Source organism: Cydia strobilella, chromosome 18 (genome assembly GCF_947568885.1).
Source record: "Cydia strobilella chromosome 18, ilCydStro3.1, whole genome shotgun sequence".
Taxonomy (NCBI): Eukaryota; Metazoa; Arthropoda; class Insecta; order Lepidoptera; family Tortricidae; genus Cydia; species Cydia strobilella.
The window spans coordinates 8,845,240-8,867,612 of NC_086058.1; the positions used below are offsets into that span (position 1 = coordinate 8,845,240).

Below are 22,373 nucleotides of genomic sequence, written 5' to 3' on the forward strand. Positions count from 1 at the left end.
GTTACTACTGGGCCGGTGTACTTCCCTAACCCAGACTGAAAAACATCTTTATATTTTTCCAGTAAAGTATCTATACCTCCATCCTCCAATTTCATGTTATAAATTCCATGAATATCAATCTTTAACTCTGGAAGCCAATCACGGCCCAACAAATTTGGCCCATTGCCTCTTGCGATCAGTAAGTTTAATTTTGTATGTATATTCTTAAACCTTACCTCAACTGCCGCTTCTCCTAACAACTCCACCTGATTTTCAGTCCAAGTTGTTAACCTAACACTTGATTCATCCAACCTTGGCATGTTTCCATTCCAAATTTCCCTCGCTGTACTTTCTCTCAACATGGTAAATGCAGCTCCAGTGTCGACTTCCAAATTGACTAGTCGACCATTTAATTCCACATTTGCATAAAAAGGATCCACTTTTTTTGACACCAAATTACACAAGACATCCTCATACAATCCATTAACCCGACTTGATTCCTTTGACTTACTTTTGTCTCGTGTATCCGAACATACTTCTGCAATATGGCCCATTCTTTTACACACATAGCACCTACTATATCTGAACCTACAGAAATTTCCGTGCCTTTTGCCACACCGCCAACAATCTTTGCCCGGTTCCAACGGTTTCGCTTTAATTCTATTAACCTCCATTGGCTCGTCACTGCCTGTACTAGTAGTACTAGTAGGCGCCACGCTAGAGGTCGCTGCCGTCGCTGGCGTCGCCATGACTATCACTCCGGCGTCCGCCGTTTCAGCCGTTAACGCCAATTTTACCGCTTGATCAAAAGTTAATGTTGTCTGCTGCAATAGTTGCTTCTGTACATCTTTATCACGAATGCCACATACTAACCGATCGCGCAACGTGCGATCCAAATCGGTAAAATTGCACTCTATAGCCAATTTACGCAAACTAGCCACGTACTCTTTTATATTTTCACTGCTCGATTGACACCTCATATGAAACTTATACGATTGCACAATTTCATTTTGTTTTGGATTAAAATGATCGTCTAACGTGGCCTTTACAGTTGTATAGGTTATGTCCGTGACCTTTTTCGGTGAAATTAACGATTCAACGAGATCATATAAATCACGACCACAAACTGCAAAGAAATTCGCTTTTTTTAACTCATCAGTTTGAATACTATTCGCGAGCAAACAATAGCCGAACCTATTCACGTAATTTTTCCAATTGTCTTTGTCCATCTGAAATTCACTAAATTTTAGAGGCATTTTATTGATTTCACTAAATAACACTTTTAAACATTCAAACACTATGTTTAAAGCACTTTTAGCCGCGATTCCCGAATTAAATCCCGTCGCCAGAATGTTACGTACGTGTGCTGGCTTGCTAGCTAGAACCGAACTGGGGGTACCCGCAGATCTTCCTATGTACCCACATGTCAATATATAACACGGCCAAAGTACTCCCCTGACGGTGCCGAGGTGGTAGGCGCAGGTCTTTCGGGTCGGCGCTGAGTTCAGCGCAGCTCGTAACTGTGTGGCGCTGAGTCGGGGAAAGGGCCAGAAGCAGAACGGCAAGCGGGCGGCAAGCAGGCAGCCAATAAAAGTCACTCTAGACTTTGGACCCTGGAACGCGCCATCATACAATGCGTTAGAAACGGTCCATAAGCCTTTGTGAACACCAGCGGCAAGAAGGAAAGCACTATAGTAGTTGTGTTGCCGTGGAAGTTCACAATTCAGATACGGAGATTACAAAAAGGCGAAGTAAATTAACGAAATAAGGAATTTAAATGCAACTATTATTTTTAATACAAAATGGAGGGTCAGTTGACAAAAGGTCATGACGACTATGAATAGAACTATAGTGAGGAAGTGATTTATCTTTAGTTAAATGACAATTACTATGAAATGGTTGTAATTACAATATGTAAGTTAAAATTCCAAAGCAATAAAATAACACTAAAACATCCTAAGCAACTAACATATAAAATGTATCCACTTACCCAATTCGGGGTACACTTTAAAACATAATTAAACACCACAGTGATTTTATAATCGTTGAGGGACGCGTAGGGACGAAGTCAAAATTCGATAACGGATTCGTTATTTCGAACCGTAACAGAGATCGATAATGAGCGACGTGCGTTCCACTCAACTTCAATGATAGAATGAACGAGCGAGCGGGTGCGCGCGATGACATGACACAGCGCACCGATAAGTGCATTCATTCAAGCACTCGCGAATGTGAACACTATTGTGAATGAATGTTATAACTATGGCGCGACATATTTGAAATAATCAGCGTGATGATGATTTTATATTCCTGAATACACAGTTTTAAGACAGTAATGTTGTATATTTTAGTGTGTAATATAGTTAACAATTGTAAATATATTTTTAATTAGGTAAGTAGTAGTTCTTAAGGTCTATTTTTATGAAACATGTAACGTATTACGTTACATATACCCCCCTCTCTGGGTAAGGATTTCGGTCTTAAGCAAAATCCGTCTCATTATCCCTAGCACTTACAGATTCATTCTATCAACTTTCATTCATTCTTCCAAATATCTCTTTCATTAAAACAGCAACAACTTTTACAAATGCTGTTGATGCACACATTCATGAAAATCGAGGCATCAGCTGGCATAGCTTGTGACTCATGCTAGAAAGTAGGTGTTCATGGAGGCGTGCCTATCTACCTATTATTATAAAGTTTAAAATCTTTTATATGCCAGGCTCCAATATTTTTGCCTGCCATATCTTCCAAGATATAAACTAACGGTGAACGCTTTTCAACAACTCTGCATTGCAAATATTTAGGTGCTAACTTCTTACTAAAATATTTATCCTTATCACTAAGAACGTAAGTTCGCTTAAATACTATATCGCCTACGTTATATTCTGCTGGTTTCCTACGCAAATTGTAATGCATGGTATTCTTTACATGTGCATTCCACAGTGAGGCTTGTACATCATTAAATACCGAAGCGAGGCATCCCAAGTTCTCAGCATAAATGTCACGCGGCAAGAACAAAACTTCATCTCCTAGGTCTGTGTCAGTGTAGTGCGATCCACAGGTGATCAGCTCCCTACCATGAACTAAGAAAGACGGAGAGTAATTAGTCACTTCATTTACGGAGTTGTTCATCGCAAATTGAATCTTTGGGATAAAAGTGTCCCAGGATCTATGGTCGTTACCTACAAACGTGGACAGACAAGTGACAATAGTCTTGTTGAAACGTTCCACTAAATTTATTTGGGGACAGTACTTTGGTGTGTAATACACATTAGGCACCTTGTATTTCTTAAATAACGCGTCTGTGACTGAGCTAACAAATTGACTTCCGTTGTCTAAAAAAATTGTTTGTGGTATACCGTGTACCAGAAAAATTGAGTCTTCTAAGGCTTTAACAACTGCGTCGGCAGTAGCGCGACGAAGAGGGAATATGGTACAATATTTTGTGAAACAGCAAGTCACGACAAGTATATAACTATTCTGTTTTCGAGAAACTGGAAGTGGTCCTACAAAATCAATCGAGATCATTTGATGGGGGCGACTACACTGCTTGGGGCGTCCCATTTCTCCCAACGTAGTGTGATTTTGTGACTTATATGCTAGGCAAACGGTACAAGAGTTAACAAATTGAACGACGTCCTGATGCATCCCGGGCCAGTAATATGACAATGCCAGACGCTTGTACGTTTTGAATATGCCGAGATGTCCAGCAGTCGGTTCAGAGTGGTTTTCGGATATGATGTTGTCACGGAATTCACTGGGAACAACCTCCTTCCAAGCGAACTCTGAGGTGAGTTGTGATATGTTTTTAGAGAGTCTGTATAAAGAATTATTTTTTATTAAAAAATTTGGAAAATTATTTGGACTGTTAAGACATCCGTTATACATTTTAATGAACCATTCATCCTTAGTATTGGCTATCGTATTTGCAAGGGAGATGGCAGAAATGGGGACAGCACGTGACAGAGCATCTGGGATCACGTTGTCAACGCCACGACGATGCTTAATTTCGAAGTTGAATGAACTTAGACGGACTCCCCAGCGTGCAAGTCTGCCAGTTGGATTTTCCAAGGAAAGAAACCATTTCAACGCAGAATGGTCTGTATATAGCGTGAACTTTTGACCATTCTCTAAGTAACAGCGCCAGTGCTCGAGCGCTACAATTGCACTGAGTGTTTCCCTCTCAGTGATGCTGTAGTTTTTCTCCGCACCGGTGAGAGCTCGGCTCATGTAGGCTACAGGGTGTTCCTTTCCATCTATAGTCTGTGTCAGCATGCCGCCAAGACCATAGTTACTAGCGTCAACGTGTACCTCGAAGGGCTTAGAATAGTCCGGGCAAGCGAGGACTGGCGCAGAAACTAAAGATTCCTTCAAAGCATTAAAAGCCGCGTCGGCTTCGGGCGTCCACTTGAACGGCGGTGCTTTCTTGCCATTCGAAGTCAAACTATTGAGCGGCCCGGCTACCGTGCTGAAGTTTGGAACGAAACGTCGGTACCACGTTGCTGTACCGAGAAAGCGTTTCAGTTCCGTTTTGCTTTTCGGAGCAGGGAAATTTAAAATGGCATCTACCTTATTTGGGTCCGTACGCAAACCACGAGAATCGACAACATAGCCTAAATATTTTAATTCGCTACGAAAGAATTGACATTTTTCAAAATTTACTGTTAAGTTGGCTGACTTGAGCTTGTTTAAAACGCGCAAAAGGCGAGATACGTGTTCTTCAAAGGAAGAGCTAATAATGATAATATCGTCTAAGTACGCGAAAGTTTTAAGTTCCATGTCGCCAAACAACAAATCTACTAGACGCTGTTGAGTCGCAGGCGCATTAGTGAGACCAAAAGCGGTGGTTTTAAACCTTAGTGTTCCACGCCCTGGTACATAAAAAGCAGTCTTATCGCGATCCGAAGGTTCTATGGGGATCTGCCAGAACGCCTTAGAAAGGTCAACGCTGGACAGGTACTTTGCGTCTCGGAGATTATCAAGAATTTCCGAAACGTATGGCAAATTGTACGCGTCACGTTTAGTCACAGCGTTGAGCTTTCTACTGTCGAGACAGAACCTGGGCTGTCCATTCTTCTTAGTCACTATAAGTACCGGAGAGGACCACGCGCTCTCACATTGTTCGACAACGTCAAGAGTAAGCATTTCGTCCACTTGCTCTACTAGTATGCGCTGTTTTTCAGGCGACATCCTGTAATAACGTTGCCTAATAGGTTGAGCGTCACCTGTATCTATTTTGTGTGTGATTAGGTTAGTCCTACCTAAACCTTTCTCTTCCATAGATATGGATTTGAATTGAGCTATAACATTATCAGCAATTGACTTTTGCGATTCGACTAAGTTTTCGTAAGAGTTAATAAAAGATTCATTGGTCACGTTTACCTTGTCAAGAGGGCCCTTCGATAATTTTATACTTCCTACATATTTGGGACAAATATGAAACGCACGCCAAAAGTCAACTCCCAATATAATGTTCGTAGGGTCTTCAGGGACCACATGAGCTGTTATTACATGGAACTGGCCTTCAAAAGTGATGGGTAAATTCATGTGCCCGATACAGTTTAGAGGGTGATTGCCAGCTGCTGTTAAAGAAGAGCAGACACCCTGTTGCAAGGTGCAGTCTATTAAATCGAGGTGGGCATTGTTACCGATTATAGTTACTGCAGCACCAGAGTCTAGCATAGCATGTCGTTAATTTTAATATTTACATAAGGCCTAGTATCAAAGAGAGGCTTATTCTGCAGAATTGTAGATATTCGATAAGACGTAGAAAATGTTTTGATGAACGATAGCCAAGAGTCCCAATCTTGCTTATCAAAATGACTACAATTCCGCTCACCTAGTTTTTTGTACCTTTGTTCTTATTTTTATTACAAACCGGACAATCGGGAGTCTTGACATCTTTCATGCCACATTTAAAACAAATCACATCCCTACTAGCCTGACATTGCCGAATATGATGAGTATTGCTACGACACCTTGGGCAATACGGTTGTTGTTTATTGTTTTGAGCTGTATTGGACACGGAATGTACATAATTTTGTTGTTGTGCCTTATTTTGATTTTGGTTATAATTGGTGTTCTTAGAATATTGCCCTTTATTATAATTATTGTTAAATGCATAGTTTTGCTTATTATATGTGTTGTTGTTAAATTTATTTGTACTTTTATTTGATTCCCTAGAGTACGCAAATTCGGGTGCAACAGTGTCAGAAGTCACTCTTGGTGGCTCCTGAAACTGTGAGTGTCGAGAATGATAAGTCTCGTAATTGCGACACAATGAGCGTAAGGAATCTATTGTACTGATTTCGGTAGATGATGCTGCTAGTGTACTTGCGTAACAAGGCCTAATATTGTGAAGAAGGATTCTTAACTTCTCTGCCTCTGAAGGAGGATTGGACAAACGCGAGAACATACCATCCATGATAGAGAGATAAATAGTGATGCTCTCGCGTTCTCCCTGAGTACGACCACGAATCTCCGTGTCCAGTCTGTAGTCATAATCTGACTGGTCAAAGTCCTTCCTCAATAGGGCTGCTAATTCGGACCAAGAATCTACCTTGTCTCTTACAGACCGATACCAATGCAAGGCATTGTCTTGGAAAATTTCAGTACAGTAATTTAAAATCTTACTAGCAGGAATATTTCGGGCTTTTATAAACTCATCAACACGCTGAATAAAAGAGCGCACGCAAGTTGTGCCGTTAAATTTTAATTTCGCAAGATCGGCTGAGGTACGGTCGCATGTCACCGAGATCACGTTCTGGAGCTCGGGGACCGCAGGTCCAGATCCAAAGGAGCTGGCGGAACCCGCGCCGGCAGTGCTTGAAAAAGGTTTATTTGCCTGAAGGGTCTTAAACTTTTTCGTAAGAAGGTCAAATTCTTTAACGACTTCATCGTATTCTTTTTTAACGTCATCACTACGCGTTATCCTCGCAATACGGTTATATAAATGGTTCAGCATGTTTTGTGTTCTCATTAGCACAGGAATAGTGGGATCAGCACTATCTAAATTTGACTGAATTTTAGTGAGAACTTCCAAGCAGCCATTAAGGTCTTGTGAAGCTTCGAGTGGAGACTCTAAAATATGCTCTGAAGGAAAGTCCTTTGAAAGTTTGACAATTTGTTTGCGTAGTTCCTCAACGGATGAGGCCGGAGTGACGCCTCTAATACGCACTTCATACTCCAGCTCTGGCTTTTGAAGAGATAAGTACTTCACGGACAGCATGATGAACCAAATAAATATTTTGGGTAAGTGGTACAAAGCAAAAGCAACTACTTAAAACTATAATCAACTCTAGTTCTCCGCTCTGTTACAATTAAAATGATGATGATGAACGTTTGTTTTTTTTTTTAAATTGAAATAAGTAAAAATAAAAATAAAACTGTTAGGAGAAAAAAAAGCAATGCTACTAATGTGTACTGGTTGATACGTCAGTAAAATGATTCACAAAAGGTGGTAAGTACAAAACAATTTCGGTATTCGTAACCAATTAATATTGAATAAAAAAAAATAGGTTTTACACAAATTTAAAAAAAAAATTAAATCCAGAATATAAAATACTGAAACTTTGTACACCTCAGTAGCAGGAAAAAACCCAAGAAGAAAAAGAAGGCAAAATAAAAAAACGTTTCACAATAAAAGAACCACAAACATACACTAACTACAAGGCACGAAGAAAAACGGAATCCGATAAGTATTAACCACGTGTAAGGGCGCCAGTGTCGCGTCTAGGATTGTTCTGACCTACTAATTGTCCCGATAGGAATGGGAAATTTGAAATGAGTAGGCAGAAGAACGTTCAATAAAAATATTTATTACCACAACTAGCTCAGATGGTCAAAAGCGGGTAAAATGTCGTGGTTCGCGCTAATACTTGTCGAGATCGGATTCCGCTAGTCGTTTGCGGCCAAAGTACTCCCCTGACGGTGCCGAGGTGGTAGGCGCAGGTCTTTCGGGTCGGCGCTGAGTTCAGCGCAGCTCGTAACTGTGTGGCGCTGAGTCGGGGAAAGGGCCAGAAGCAGAACGGCAAGCGGGCGGCAAGCAGGCAGCCAATAAAAGTCACTCTAGACTTTGGACCCTGGAACGCGCCATCATACAATGCGTTAGAAACGGTCCATAAGCCTTTGTGAACACCAGCGGCAAGAAGGAAAGCACTATAGTAGTTGTGTTGCCGTGGAAGTTCACAATTCAGATACGGAGATTACAAAAAGGCGAAGTAAATTAACGAAATAAGGAATTTAAATGCAACTATTATTTTTAATACAAAATGGAGGGTCAGTTGACAAAAGGTCATGACGACTATGAATAGAACTATAGTGAGGAAGTGATTTATCTTTAGTTAAATGACAATTACTATGAAATGGTTGTAATTACAATATGTAAGTTAAAATTCCAAAGCAATAAAATAACACTAAAACATCCTAAGCAACTAACATATAAAATGTATCCACTTACCCAATTCGGGGTACACTTTAAAACATAATTAAACACCACAGTGATTTTATAATCGTTGAGGGACGCGTAGGGACGAAGTCAAAATTCGATAACGGATTCGTTATTTCGAACCGTAACAGAGATCGATAATGAGCGACGTGCGTTCCACTCAACTTCAATGATAGAATGAACGAGCGAGCGGGTGCGCGCGATGACATGACACAGCGCACCGATAAGTGCATTCATTCAAGCACTCGCGAATGTGAACACTATTGTGAATGAATGTTATAACTATGGCGCGACATATTTGAAATAATCAGCGTGATGATGATTTTATATTCCTGAATACACAGTTTTAAGACAGTAATGTTGTATATTTTAGTGTGTAATATAGTTAACAATTGTAAATATATTTTTAATTAGGTAAGTAGTAGTTCTTAAGGTCTATTTTTATGAAACATGTAACGTATTACGTTACAATCTCGACTCGAGAATACACCGTTTGTAACCTATTATTGAGTATTAGTGACATGATTAACTCCCACACGAACGCATATAATAATTCACACATGAGTCATTATATCTCAAGGGCAGTAATTAACACAAGCTGCCCTCTATCAATAACAGATTAGCATGTAAAAGCTAATGGCCTAATGGTCGTGTGTGCCAGTAATAGCCCAATAAATTGTAGACAATGCTGTAATCAAGTTGATACCCGATATCGTAATGCGGCCATTTTTATGCCTGGTTTGTGTGAAATTTCACACTGAAGATATACTAGGTACATATATATGAAGAGGCGAATTGTTGGAGCGAAATATTTGAGGAATGGATTAGAACTTCACTCAGATAATGCTACTGCTAGAATGCTGTATGATTTTTTGTAATCATTTGCACGATTTTGTCTAATCTTTGAACGTACATACCTAAGCTGAAGTTGTATGTTATTCGTATTCGTTTATACTTATTATGGTAACGATATTCTGCTCTGCTTAGATAAAAAAAACTTAAGATAAGGATGCACTTAGGTACCTACATGTATAAGTAACTATATTACCTGGTTGGTTTGCATGTCCTGCGTATAATGAATTTGATCTATACAAACAAAAATCGAAGTATGTATTAAACATATTAATAACGGGCCACTCACGTATTTAAAGTCGAAAACGCTCGATATGTTTCACTCCGTACCGAGGACCGAATACGAATTCGAGGAGGAATACACGAGTGACCCGTTATTAATATGTTTAATATGTCTGCGTCTCACGGAAGATTTGTTATTAAAATCGAAGTATGTTCTAAGAGAAACTCCTAAATGAGTTAGGTTGGCAGGACCCGTAGGTCAAATAAACTGTTATTAATATATTCAGATTCGAGAGTTTAAATGGTTCAGCTAATAACGCATAGAGTTGAATAGATTGGCGGGGCAAGTTGGTCGGGACTCAATAGGCCAAATTACACCTGTACGTAGTGTACGTACTCCGCCGACCGCGGACGGTACGACGAACTTTGTACAAAGTAATCTACCGCACTTGTTTGTATCAAAATGTTGCCTTGTTAATAAGGATTATGTATTTTATAAATTTTTCCTTTTGTTTCAAAAGTATTTATTATATTTGAAGAGAATTATTTCAGTTCAACGGTATTTTCAATCTAGTGTACATAAATAACTATATTCTATACTTAGTTATTTTCTAAACACTGAACTTCCAATGCCCAGAGGCTATTTGAATTAATTTACAAATGTATGTTTTATTTGTTTACATATGTTGCAGGCAAATTGTAAGATTCGGCATTTTACAAACGGCGTCGTCATTTTACAAACGTTTTCACGTTTGCAAATTGCTGAAGGCAAATTGTTAGTGCGCTCAATAGGTGTCAACGTAAACGTGATGGTTGTCTGAGGGTGACCATGGTTTGCTTTTTTATCAATTTATATTAACTTTTATACCATACCACCATCCTCACGGCCACTATAATCTCAAGGTACCCAAAACTGAATCAGAGCACCCCACTATCCACGTGGTCTTGTCTGTCCTACCCATAGAGAGCAAGTACGAAATCGGAGGCGCGGAGTGAGAGCAGGGCGGAAGAGCTGCTCTTCCGCAGTGCCGGAGCTACCCAGATCCAAAAGCCTCCTCCGACCCACGCGCCCGTAATAAGTCCGACGAACTCCAGATTCGATGGACACAACAGCCATTTTCATAGTTTTGATAAGCAGCGCCACGCGCGGTAAATTAAAGAACTAATTCGACCAAAATGCCGCGGCAAGTTCTAAACGGCGCTGTTAATGTCATAAGGTATTTTACAAAGCGCCGTCTTTTTACAATTTGTCTTCGGCAATTTTACAAACGGCGGATTCTTACGCTTTGCCTGCGACATATATTTAAAGTAAGTATTTTCTATTAAAATAAATTTAACAAATTGAGGTCAATGTTATATCACTTTGACATCACTTGACCGTGCTTCTCTTCGTAGTTAGTATTTATATATTTGATGCGAGGGAGAAGCGCTGCGATTAATAACATTAAAAATAAATAAAAAAGAAACTAATAATAGATATTAAAAGTTAGCCGCCCCTAGTATTAAAATCCCGTTTCAACGCGAATGAATAACTATTTTCATTTTCTATGGGCATTATGTAGGTAGGTATGCATAAATAGTAAATAACGTTTAGGTACAACTACTCTTCGTTATTTTTAGTTATCGCTAATTGAACTTGTTTAATGTTTATGGCCAGTCCCTTTTACCACGGCTTAGTGATTTCTATACCGTTTGCCATGTCGACTGCCCCGGGCGGCCGGCAATTAGTTGCTGTCCCAAGCCCTACTTAATGGTACATGGCACCTACTAAGAAAATCATGGGATCAAGTTAGCTGGTTAAGAGACTTTTGAGGTGCGAGAGGCTTTAGTTGATTGCGGTTCGGCTTTTCGTTTAATCTGGGTAGATGGAAACTTGTGTGCTAGGTAGGTAAGTAGCTATTGTTTTACATAGGAATAATTCTGTCTGTACGCCTAATGATAACATGTATTCGGTCATCAATTCGTCATATTAAATTCGAAGACACAAACCGAAACTATATCTTCTTCTTCCTCGCGTTTTCTCGGCATTTTGCCACGGCTCATGCCTGAGGTCCGCTTGACAACTTATCCCGAGAATTGACGTAGGCACTAGTTTTTACGAAAGCGACTGCCATTTGACCTTCCAACCCGGAGGGGAAACTAAGCCTTATTGGGCTTAGTCCGATTTTCTCACGATGTTTTCCTTCACCGAAAAGCGACTGGTAAATATCAAATGATATTTCGTACATAAGTTCCGAAAAACTCAATTGGTACGAGCCGGGGTTTGAACCCACGACCTTCTAATTGAAAGTCGCACGCTCTTACCGCTAGGCCACCAGCATTTCACAAACCGAAATTATATAGTGACAATTAATATAAAAATTATGGTAGGTTTCACTAGTTGTGATGTTTATTTACCAATGGATTAACGTCATTTAATTACCCAATATAAACCATTCTACGAAATCCTTTCGCTTTAGACTGTATTTATTTTTCCGGTGTTTATACTGCCAAATACAACCAAATTAGGGCTGAAATCAAATTTCTTGGAATATTTACAGTTTGCAAGATAAACAACATTCTAGGTAAATGTTATCCAAAAATAATCATAAGCTTTTTGGCATTGTATTCAATATTATTTCTGATGAAATATTACCCATGCGTACTTAACGTTACATACATATGTAAGTTGAGAATAACATTTCGTAGAATTCAGGGTTCACGTGAAGAACCTCACGTACGAGTAGTATATATTCCCTTCTTGTTTATTTGTCAAAGGTAAGGAATAACGAAAACACCAACTAAACACGAATCTGCCTTGACTGTGACCTGTAACTGGGTCGCATCATTATTGTCAATCGATAGAATTCGTTAAACCATTATCGGATGGATACTTGATATCCCTGTACAACGAATGCGATAACTTTGAAGATTTTAGTTACATTGTCAGGCCAGTGAAGTTATTTCACCTTTGTCTGGGACGTTCAGGACACCCGAATGTCAGTAATGTTTATTGATAAAACATAAACATCTTCAAAATTAATCGGATGTTAGCTTGCAATGAGTAATCTTTATTCAATGTTTATGATTTTATTAGTTCTTCATTTATTAGGTACGTAGTTACATTGTTAGAATTTCGACTTACGGTTCGTCAGCTGTATCAGACGTATTTAATTGACCCTAACGAGATCTTGACTTATACGTTGACATTTGACATTGGAAAGTAATAACACGTTGATTCTATAAGACTAAGGGTCGGTTGCACCAAACCGTCTGTCACCGTTAAAGCGTTCGCTAAATTTTATCCTATGGGAAGTTTCATAGTAGACTGCTGAGTGACGTTGACCAATCCGCTAAATGTGGTTGGTGCAACTGGCCCTATGAGTAGAATAGAGTCAAGCAATTATAATAATTATGATTTAGATTTCCAACAATATTTAACTATATGCACAGAATAAATAATAGTACTAGGTACAGAAGGTTCACTAACAAAACGCGTCTATTAAGCGCAAGCGCGAGCAGGCGTCCGTTCCGTAGTGGTGCGCGGCAACTACTACTGCTAGACATCGAAATAGATGTGGGCCGCATGTACAGTCAAGCGCATAAATATATATACATTCTCAAAGTTTCAAAAATATGTGTACGTTCTTACACCTTAGGGTTTAGAAAATAAAGTCGTGTTCACATATTTTTGAGCCATTTGTCTGGATCGATATTTTTCCTTCGACTGTACTTGTATCGAGCGACGTAACGAAATCGCGGAGTGAGCCACGCCTTATATAGGTATGTTAAATTTTTTTTACTTAAGACTATCTTCCCTAGGAATGACTGGCAAAAAGTACCTAATACAGTTCGGTATTACAATCGGAATCCGTTAATTATTTTTTGTAACAACACAACGAAGAAAAAATAAACAGGTAGTTTTAAATATGACTAGAACAATGACCTACTAACAAATAAATATCATCATATAACATCTCTCCATATGTTGTATCAGGGTGAAGATCTAAGACTCCGCAATATGCCGTAGATTGGTTGAAGTCAGTGAATTTCCGTACGGTTGGCTCATTAACTTGTTTACAATTCAGCCAGTGAGCCGCGCCCGCTGCACAAAGTGAACTACGCCGTTTGAGATTAAGGCTAATCTATATTAGGATCTTTACTAACCCCAGTAAGACGAGAATATACCCTTAAAACGATTTTTTATTGTATTATTCCACCAGTGGCTCCGTCAGCTACTCGTAGCTGTAGAATTCGTGACCATGGCTCCGACATTTTTAAAACATTTATGGTTTTTTTGTCAATTCTATTATCGAACGTGCTCTCTCGAGAATCAGTTGGGAAATGAGACCTGTGGAGGAGAACAGCCGGACACACGAAAGCATTTTTACCCAAGCTGAAACGGAGACGCTTCACTCAGCCAATTAATTACAATTAAATTGTTTACATTAATGTTGTACAGATACCTTTTGGATATAGTCCCTCGCTAAATGGGTTAGTTATAGTATAAAAACATAGTTTTCGTCTTAAAACTATCAATATATTCAATGCTCAAAATTGTATTCCGCTATATAATATTGTTGCGGTTGAAACTATATCATTAAACTGGACAAGTGCGAGTCGGACTCGCCCACCGAGGGTTCCGTACTTTTTAGTATTTGTTGTTATAGCGGCAACAGAAATACATCTGTGAAAATTTCAACTGTCTAGCTATCTCGGTTCATGAGATACAGCCTGGTGACAGATAGATAGACGGACAGATAGTCTTAGTAATAGGGTCCCGTTTTCACCCTTTGGGTACGGAACCCTAAAAAGGAAACTTTAAAATAAATACAAACTAAAGGATCGCATTTTAAGTGCCACGTCTATTTAAACATTTTAAACTTTATCATATCACAGCTTTGCAGACTAGCAGGGTGGAAATTTGTATGGGGAATCAATAACCGCTAAAATCCATTTAGATGAAACATGGTATGGAGATAGTTTGAGCTGTGGGGAAGGATATAGAAAAAATTTAATCCCCGAAATCATCCCTTAAGGGTGTAAAAAATAGGGTAGAAATTTATAGAGTGAACTAATTTGGGGGTGAAAAAAAAAGGATGGATTTAAAAGCAGATTTGGTTAAAATTTTGGTACATCAATAACTAATTCCACGTAGACGAAGTCGCGGGCAAAAGCTAGTATTGAATCTATGGGAGTTCGTCCAGGCAACTAGGCCCGGAGTCGCAAAACCAGTGGGGCCATAAAACTAGCCATGTTTATTATGACGACGCCAGTTTGCTTTACGATCCAATTTATTACTATGTTTGCCTTGTCTAATAAAATATTTTCTGCTTTCAGGTACCCTCTAATGCTGTTTTCTTGGGTCACTTTACAGTGGATAGGTAAATTATGAAGTCACGGTGCATTCAGAGTAAGGTATAAACTAAGTGCCAGTTGCACCATCCGCACTTGACAGACTGATCAACGTCACCGGGCGCGCCGCGGCATTTTACTATGAAACTATCCATACAATAAAATTTAGCGAACTCTTTAACGATTACTAACAGTTGGTGCAACCGACCCTTAGTGTTCCGAAACGATTGACGGTTAGTCAAAACTACCTAATCTTATATTTGTAATCACTACATAGTATAAAACAAATCGCTTCCTGCTGTCTGTCTGTCCTTATGTATGCTTAGATCTTTAAAACTACGCAACGGATTTTGATGCGTTTTTTTAAAATAGTGATTCAAGAGGAAGGTTTATATGTATAAATACATCAGCATTGCACCTGTGCGAAGCCGGGGCGGGTCGCTAGTATGTGTATAAATTATAATATAAAGTGATGTGCATCAATCAGAAATAGTAGCTACATATATTTGATCGATTTTTGCTATATGATTGTTTTTACATCCTCAAAACTTCGCAGACGTAATGTAGGTACGTTTGTTGTACCGTAAAATAGGTAACCTTAGTCCACAACTTACAACTATGCTCCTAATTCAAGTTCCAGTAAAATATGTATAAGTATTTTTCAAATTATGTTGAGTATATATTATAGAAAGAGCATTAGTGTATCTAAGCTCCAAAATAAATGTAACGTGTACAAATCATAAAGGCTGGTTAAGAATCAACGTTAATAACTGAACCATAGTTGTACTTAAGGACTATAGTTACCTGAGTTTACGGTACCTAAATAGGTTAATAGGTGTTAGGTACATATTGAACAAAATGCCTACATGAATGAATTACTGCATTAGTGGTTTTTCTATTAATAGTAGGTATTGGCACATCTAAAAATACAACGTCACTTAAATATTTGATCAACTATGTTGCATTGCATGCAATTTGGAGATTTAAATAGAATACGCTTTAATTTAGACGAATACATTCAAAACTTTTTTAAATGTGCTTAGTCCTTCGTGGAATCAAAGTGACGCCTACTCATTTATTTTAGTTTACTTATCCGGTAGAATTATTAAGTTGATGGCTTATCCATAATCCGTAAAATTAGTTTTCATGTCAGGCTTAAATCTATTATTAGCAACACACTGAAATTATTTTATTGTTACTGCATACAACACATGGACTCTACGAAGGAGTTTTTAAAGTTAGTACGCCCACTAGCTACGGACGGTGTAGCACTAGCTTTATTTTTAAACGCTAACTACACTGATATTACGGGGTGAGCTTAGTAATACGAGCAATTTTTTTAAAGATATATTATTAAGCCAATTCGTTTATTTTTATATTATCCTTTATAAAAACTGCCACTTTTCTTTTCTCTGATGAATATGTTAGTACTACTCAGAAATCTCGAACTTCCGGCTCTTTCTAACGCAATTAAAAATGCTTCAAAAAATTCCATATGTTTTTTAGGGTTCCGTACACAAAGGGTAAAAACGGGACCCTATTACTAAGACTCCGCTGTCCGTCCGTCCGGCCGTCCGTCTGTCACCAGGCTGTATCTCATGAACCGTGATAGCAGACAGACGAAATTTTCACAGATGTATTTCTGTTGCCGCTATAACAACAAATACTAACAGAATAAAATAAATATTTGAGTGGGGCTCCCATATAACAAACGTGTTTTTTTTTTGCTGTTTTTTGCGTAATGGTACGAAACCCTTCGTGCGCCAGTCCGACTCGCACTTGGCCGGTTTTTATTTCATTTCATTAGTGTTACCGCAATACAAAGTATACGGAATTATGGTAACATAATACGAATAAAACATCGCGACATTTTTTCCTATTACCATTTAATTGAAAATCACAGAAAAATTCACATTTAAGAAAAGTGGCTTTTTTCCAGAATTGCTCTAAACGAGAATATATTTTTTGAGCCAGAAACATTACTCTGGGTTTATAGCACATTTTCACTTAACACTCGTCGGTATATTCTCTTTGAAAGTTATTTAACTGCGCCGTCTGGCCAATGTGAATTATTTAGAATACGACTCGAAAGTAGGGTATTAAAATTTTACTGCAACTGAACTGGATTTATTTGAAACCCTATTAGTTCCACTGTGGAAGGAATGTGGAATTGTGGATAGTTAAATAGTCTGAACGAATTGATTTTACTTTAATAAAGAAGCGTTTCTAATAACAGGTTATGAATGTAATCTGTGTTTGTTATGGATATGATCTGTTAGACAGTGACAGATCTATCCATGAACTTATTGCACCAGTGTGAATCTAATGTTTAACTCGGACGGTTCGTGATAAATTATGTCTGATTACGGTCTAAGTAGTTTTGTAATATTTTAGGGAGTATAGTCATTAATGTATGAATATAGGCATTTACATTCGATAAAGCTACTAATTACTTGAAAAACACTGCGAAGATATCCCGCCCGCCTGACATAGGTAGTAGCATTTTAAAAATATTTACTTTAACTATACAAAACGTAAATAGTAATCTTAATTTCATATGACAACTGCCTGTCCATCCAATTTGCCTGACAGTCAGTCGTGTAGCAAATGGTGCAAATATGAGTATTGTTCTCCGATAACCTTCAAACTTCAACATTTATTCAGCAAATAGGCCACAAGGGCACTTTTACACGTCAACATTAATTTACATACAAGCACAAAAATAATACATTTGACTATTATTATCTTTCGCGTTATCCCGGCATTTTGCCACGGCTCTTGGGAGCCTGGGGTCCGCTTGGAAACTAATCCCGAAAATTGTCCAGTTTTTACGAATGCGACTGCCATCTGACCTTCCGACCCAGAGGGAGACTAGACCTTATTGGGATATAACCATTTGACTATCACCTCTTTAAGCACTTAAATCATGACTCAAATAAATGTGTGTTTAAATGATAGTCTCGATGAGACTATCGGTGAGACAAAATAAAATATGTACTTGCCTTTTCCAGTTTCGAAGTCAACTGTATTAACGTAATTGTCGTAATAATTAAATTGTATTTCCATTATTGAGCCCACAGGGTTTAAGATCTTAATACGTGGGCCATCTGTCACAGAGGCCATTTGAATGCAGTGTGGCCAACGTAACAATCTCATTGATATGTAGATGCATCGCCAGATCGCCACAAACACATCAGTCACGCTTTGCGAAGATAACACATTGGTTGGTTATTCGTATTCGAGGCGTGTGCACAGTGCACAGTGCACACTTGTACCTATTGCCAAATGAAATGGACTTGCTTTACTAATTTTGGCAAAGAGAGACATATTCTGATTATTATGTCCAGTGACCCAACACATGCGTACGGGACGCACTAACATAGGAATAATACAAACATATACTAAATTATAATATAAAAAAATTAAAACTAAAGTTAAACCTAGAAATAGAATAAAAACACAAACTATAATGGATAGTTTTTCGTAAAACCTCAATTCTTCATCATCATCCTGCTAGGCCTTGTTCCCATTTACTTGGGGTCGGCCTTCCCTGTTCTTTTCCTCCATTCTGCACGATTGAGTGCAATGTCGGCGTCTATATTAAGCTCTTTCAGGTCTCGCTGAACCGTCGTCAGCCAGGTGGTAGGTGGTCTTCCACTTCCTCGCTTCGTCGTTGGAATATCGAGCGCTACCTTAACCATGTAGTCTACTGGACGCCTCTGTACATGACCGTACCACCTCAGACGTTTTTCCGTCAGCTTTTCTGTTATTGGCGCTACTTTGAAACTACCCCGGATATACACGTTTCTTATTTTGTCCATCATGGTGACACCCGCTGACCAGCGTAACATGCGCATCTCAGTGGTGTGGAGCTTGTTCAGGTGGGGTTTATTTGTAGCCCAGCACTCGGATCCATACAGCATCGCTGGTCTTACTGCTGTCTTGTATACATGACCCTTCACCTTCAGAGGTATTTTTCTATCGCATAGGACGCCTGTGAGTTCTCGCCATTTCATCCAGCCTGTCTGAGTTCTATGGACTACATCGCTGTCAATCTTTCCGTCGTTGCTGAGTACGGAGCCAAGATACTTAAACTTTGTAACAGTTGGCAGGCGATCATTTCCTATATAGAATTTGAAATCTTCTGGGTTATTAGCCGTTTTGTCGAACAGAAAGGACATATGTTCGGTCTTTTTACGACTTATTTTTAGGCCGTGTCCTTCTAGCGCTTCTATCCAGCTATTCAAATCGTGCTGAAGGTCAGTCTCAGTCTCTGCTATTAAGGCCACATCATCGGCATATAAAGGGTGCCAGGGTACAGTCCGTTGGCATTTTCGAGTGAGGTAATCCATCGTGACATTAAAGAGAAGTGGACTAAGTGTGGAACCCTGGTGTACACCGACCTTGAGCTCGAAGCTATCACTCACACCTGCTGGGCAAATCACCTGTGTAGAGACGTCTGTGTACATGTCCATAATAAGATTGATATACGGCTCTGGGATAAGCTGGGCGCGGAGAGCCTCCCATATAAGGTCGCGTGGTACATGGTCAAACGCCTTCTCAAGGTCGATGAATATCATATGCAGGTTTGTGTTGTTGACTTTGGCTTTCTCAATCAGCCTCAAAAACCTCAATTCTTCAAATAAACCTTTATTAGGAAAAAAATGTAACAACGCTTTAAGTCTAAGGTTGATAACAGGCGGTTTTTAGGGTTCCGTACCTCAAAAGGATAAAACGGAACCCTTATAGGATCACCCGTGAGACCTAATTTTAAGAATCTCAAATATATATTTTTTGTAATTTTAAAATAAATAGTTTAGAAGTTGGTGAATAAAATAGACAAAAAAATGACCATTCCCCCTTTGCATAAGCGTTTGGGGTGTATACATAAGGGAAAGAATGGAAAGATTTGCAAGGTTCTGGTAGGCTTCCGTAGCTCAATTGGTTAAGAGCAACGCACGGAGGTTGCGGGTTCAAGTCCTGCCGGAAGCGTAACTTTTTCAATTTTTTCCTTTAATATAAAATTTGGCGGCAAGAGGTTAACAAACCTGCGCTTTGCTGACGACATAGTCCTCTTCTCCCACACGTCATCACATCTGCAACAAATGCTGCAAGACCTCAGCACGGCGAGCCTTGAGGTTGGACTTACAATGAATAGAGCGAAAACTCAGTTGATGACCAATCAAGCTAAACATAGCATAGTAGTAGATGGGCAGGATATACAATATGTCGACGAGTACGTTTACTTGGGCCAGATAGCATCCTTCGAGAACAGGCGGTCTATCGAAATCGATAGACGTATCGAGAACGCCTGGAAGAGCTTCTGGTCCATGAAAGCGCTAATGAAGGGTGACCTTCCCTTGTGTCTTAAGCGCAAACTCCTTGACATGTGCATCCTGCCCATCCTAACTTACGGTGCACAAACTTGGTCATTAACTGAGGCCCTAAAATCGAAACTCAAGGTTTGCCAGCGAGCTATGGAGCGTAGTATATTAGGTGTTCGTAGAACTGATCGAATCAGAAACACGGAACTACGCTCCAGAACTAGAGTTGCAGATGTAGGCGTCAAGACCGCTAAGCTTAAGTGGGACTGGGCGGGACATGTCTGTCGCATGCACCCGGAAAGATGGGCCAAAATGGTTACTGAGTGGGACCCACGGAGCACCATAGACGGTGCAGGCCGGGGTTCAGGCAGACCAAAAAGGAGATGGCGGGACGACTTGGACGCATTCTACCCCAAATGGTGGGAAAATGGCGATGACAGGGTCGAGTGGAGAAAACGAGGGGAGGCCTTTGCCCAGCAGTGGGACACCATAATAGGCTAATAAAAAAAAAAAAAAATATATATATATATATATATATATATATAAAATTTGAAGTATCACTCGCAGACGTATCTGCATGTTAAAAAAATTGATTCCCCCCTTTATCTCCGAAACTACTGGGTCTAAAGTTGAAAAAAAAAAATACACAATATAGTTCCTTACCTATAGATGACAAGGAAACCAGTTGAAATGTGCAGTCAAGCGTGAGTCGGACTACTTAGTTTTTGATCCGACCCCTACAGGACTAGGTTAAAGACATTTCTACATTAACATAAAAAAATACATTGTTAAAAATTGTTTAATGTACGGAACCCTAGGAACGCGAGTCCGACTTGCACTTGGCTGGTTTATTACTATACGACCTCTCCCAGAAAACTTCTAGGCGGCCTTTGGGTAAATCAATATAAATCAAAAATAAAAACTGATAAGTACACATAACTTCTGGTAGTGGTATTGAATACCGACTTGACTTGCCGGCTTGCTATTATTGTGGGAATATTATCAATATTATCATCAAAAGTAGGTTTCTCCACTTAATTATAATAAGTGACGTCTTAAATAATTCTTGAAACTTCAAGATTATTAGGCGAAGCCCACCGTTCTAAAGCTCTCGAATGAAACGACTCCATCGCCAGAAGTATTTACTAACCGTAAATATTGACTCAAAATAAACTGAATCCCACTTGAATTTTATACTGGCGATAAGCTTTCAAAGCGATTTTCCCTTAGGTAGATAATTTCAAGTCGAGGCTCCATTATCGTAGACCTTTGTAATCAAATTAATTTTATTGGTACCGAGCGCTTAATACCTACAAGTGGAATGATAATAATTAATTCTACCCAATTAAAATTACCTGTGTTCGTTTCATAAACGAGGCTTTTTTATAAATAGGTACCTTATTCATTTACTTTACCGGTATTTCGATTCAAGAGTCTGGAATTATGTTACCTACTTTTAATTGTTACATGTTGTGTTGTTTTGCTGTTTGTTCTATGTATTATTCTTATTTTCTCTAACTTTATTCACTGTTGTTTAATCGTAGAGAGGTGGAATTTTATCGATTTCTTTTTCTTTTAAATCGTAAGCTTTTATTAAACGTTAATCGAAACTTTTCAGTTAAGTAATATAAGGTACGGATAAGGAAGGGAACTCTCCATTTTGCGTGATCCGACACGCACTTGGTCAGTTTTTTTTTGTCAATATTATTTAGATTTTCAAAGAAGGCAAAACTTTTCGTTGTTTCAAAAACGTAATGAAGTCTCAGTTAAAGCAGTGAATGCTGTAAAATGCTCTATTAGTTTTATTTTCATGGAAATGGCAAACGAGCGAGCGACCCAACCTAATGACAATATAATTTCACTTAATACAGTTTTAAATCCACTAGACCTTTGCGACGAAATGGGGGGTAATTGCCAGCACCGTGAGGACATTAAAGTGAATATGGGCGAAAGTAATATATAATGGAGGTTTCCAGCAACTTGCGTAAGTTATTAGGCTCTTAGACGCAAAAATAAGCCCGCTACGCGCTACGTTCGCAAAAAGGTGAGGAGTTTGATAAATTCTCTATTACGAAAAGTGTGCTAAAGTTTCTGGGTCATCTGTTAACAATTTCTGTATAGATGGGTAGATATCAGATAAATAGCTAACGTGGGTAGAAATGTATATCTTATCTTCCAGAAGCTCTGAAACTGTCACCCGCTAACCTTTCTCA

At 39.0% G+C, this 22,373-nt stretch overlaps 2 protein-coding genes across 3 annotated transcripts in view; one reads left to right on the forward strand and one right to left on the reverse strand.

Moving 5' to 3' along the window:
* Positions 1-22,373, forward strand: part of LOC134749719 (semaphorin-1A) — a 427,168-nt gene that overhangs the window by 100,455 nt on the left and 304,340 nt on the right. The window lies entirely within an intron of this gene.
* Positions 5,673-8,574, reverse strand: LOC134749720 (uncharacterized). Its single transcript, XM_063684739.1, has 2 exons — positions 8,441-8,574; positions 5,673-8,063 (listed from the first exon to the last, which is right to left on the reverse strand). The coding sequence occupies exon 2, from the start codon at positions 7,208-7,210 to the stop codon at positions 5,822-5,824; it is 1,389 nt and encodes a 462-aa protein (XP_063540809.1). The 5' UTR covers positions 7,211-8,063; positions 8,441-8,574; the 3' UTR covers positions 5,673-5,821.

Coding starts and splice junctions, on each gene's coding strand:
- LOC134749720 (XM_063684739.1), bottom strand. CDS start 7,210: ATGCTGTCCGTGAAGTACTTATCTCTTCAAAAGCCAGAGCTGGAGTAT.